Source organism: Pygoscelis adeliae, unplaced genomic scaffold (assembly GCF_000699105.1).
Source record: "Pygoscelis adeliae isolate BGI_AS28 unplaced genomic scaffold, ASM69910v1 Scaffold54, whole genome shotgun sequence".
Taxonomy (NCBI): Eukaryota; Metazoa; Chordata; class Aves; order Sphenisciformes; family Spheniscidae; genus Pygoscelis; species Pygoscelis adeliae.
This window is the reverse complement of record NW_008824982.1, coordinates 747,762-749,775: the sequence shown is the minus strand read 5'-3', so window position 1 is coordinate 749,775 and position 2,014 is coordinate 747,762. Positions and strand designations below refer to the sequence as shown.

Genomic DNA, 2,014 nt, shown 5'->3' with positions numbered 1-2,014 from the left:
CATATGTCACTGCTGCTCCTTGGTCGGCACCTGGAGCCCTCCTCAGAGCACCTCAGCCCTAACCTAACCCTGCCTGTGCCTGTGTTGGGGTGAGCTCTGTGGCATTGCTGTCCCTTCTTTACCCGAAGGAATTAGGCATGGAAAGGGAAGGTGACAGCTAGTTCGAAACACAGGGACAAAAAGGTTGATAAAACAACTCTACAATCAGTACTGTAGCACCTCAGCCTTTTGGGAGGGTGGGTATATGTTGTGGGCAGCACAGATTTGGACATGTTCTGGTCGGATCGATCCCTCTTAAACATCTGCTGCTGCTCCCCAGATCCCACAGGGATGAGAGCATTACTCACAGCTTGCTAATCTGGCAACTCCATGTCAGGGTCACTGGAAAGAGGAAAGGGAGACGGAGACCTCTGCGTCTGAGTCACCCTTTTTTGCCCAGCCCTCACCTTTCATGATAAAAGCCCTGCAGCCACAAACACCTGGGTCACAAACCTTCACAATGCGGCCCTACTTTGGCATACATGCTCTTCTTATAGTGACTGTTACCCTGAGTCCAGCGACTGCCCCAGCACGGAGTGAAAAAAATACCACCGGAGATGTCTATCCCCCTCTGTGGGACCTTGCCCCTGAAAACCTGCTGGATTTCCTAGTAAAGGACAACAAAATTGTCATCAATGCATGGAACTATCAAGAACGACTGGGGGTGTATAAGAACTTGCTAAACTCTTCAGCCAAATATTTTACCACCTTTGGATCCCAAAATTTTGGCAATATTCTCTGGGGATTACCATTGCAGCATGGGTGGCAATTCCGTACAGGTATGAGTTATGTCCTTAAGCTGCTGGAACAGCCGAGTGTTTACCAGACCCACCTTGGGTCATCCTTTCCAAGGTTTCTGCCTCGTAAGCCCAGTATAGCCTCAGGCGGTGTAAATTTTGACATACTGAGCTAAGCTGCCGATTTGAAAGAGAAATCCTGAATGAAGGGAACACCCTTGCCTTGTTGAGCAATAGCTGTTAAACTTCCTAGTAGGAAAAGGTATTGCTAAACACAGGACTGGTCAGAATCCAGAAGATCTGTGGTTTAGATGGGCAATATTTCAGTTGGCTAAAAATCTTTGGAAAGATATTCCCAGTTGCTCTACAGTAGGTAGATTTTAGGTCCTGCACTCTGCAGTGCTGTTCTTAAATTGTTAACTGATAGGCTTTTTTTGGTTGTTAATGTTATGATCTTTTATTAGTGGTTTGAGTTTCATTTCTAATACAGATAGCCGAAAGTCCACCTCTCCCTCTGAGAATTTGTTTCCATATGCCTTTTTTGATCAGTTTAGGAGTAGCCTCATTATTTTCTAAATATGTTTTTTACAAAAATTATAGATTGTTCTGCTTGTTGGGGTTTTTTTGGTTTTGTTTTGTTTTTTAAATTATGTCCAAATTCTAATGGCTCATCCCCCAAAAGCTGGTTGTTATCTGGGGTGGTCATTCTTGTTTGCTTGTTGACCACCCCAGAGACACAGCGTGACACACACAGAAACGTGTGAAAGGTCCTTTGAGGCTAAGGCTGCAGTATCTTATCGAGGGCTTTATCAGAGAACGTGTTCTTTCACATGCTGCTTCACACACAGCTTGCAGTGAAGCTTTCCATTCAAAGCTGGAGTTGACTTGCCTTGTTCTACCAGCTGGCAGAGACGGGAGGAAAGGAATAATAGTCAATGATGTTTTCAGGAACTTGTGCCTGGTGGCATCCAGGCATAAGCAAATGCATCTGTCTGTCTGTTGTTTTCTTTATTGGTTGCAATCTGTAGTTTTGTGAGGTGGTGTTTGGCTGAAGCCGTATGTTTTAAAGAAGCAGAGGCGCTGCAGCTGGTGGTGAAGGAAGGCTGCCAGCATTTAGTCACACCTAATAGAAAATTAACTGCTAAGTCAAAATGAGGAAAAGGAGGAAAAGGAGGTAGAATAAGCAAAATCCAAGCAGGCAACTAGCTGGCAAACAGGCAGCAGCAAGAAGAATTTGG

General features: G+C 45.0%; 1 protein-coding gene across 1 annotated transcript in view; it reads left to right on the top strand.

The window, feature by feature from the left end:
- The first annotated feature begins 499 nt into the window (after window positions 1-499).
- Window positions 500-2,014, top strand: part of LOC103918329 (chromosome unknown open reading frame, human C6orf58) — a 16,387-nt gene continuing 14,872 nt past the window's right edge. The window contains exon 1 of the mRNA XM_009325630.1: window positions 500-818. Within this exon, the coding sequence (XP_009323905.1) occupies window positions 500-818 (319 nt within the window). The remainder of the gene's footprint in view (window positions 819-2,014) is intronic.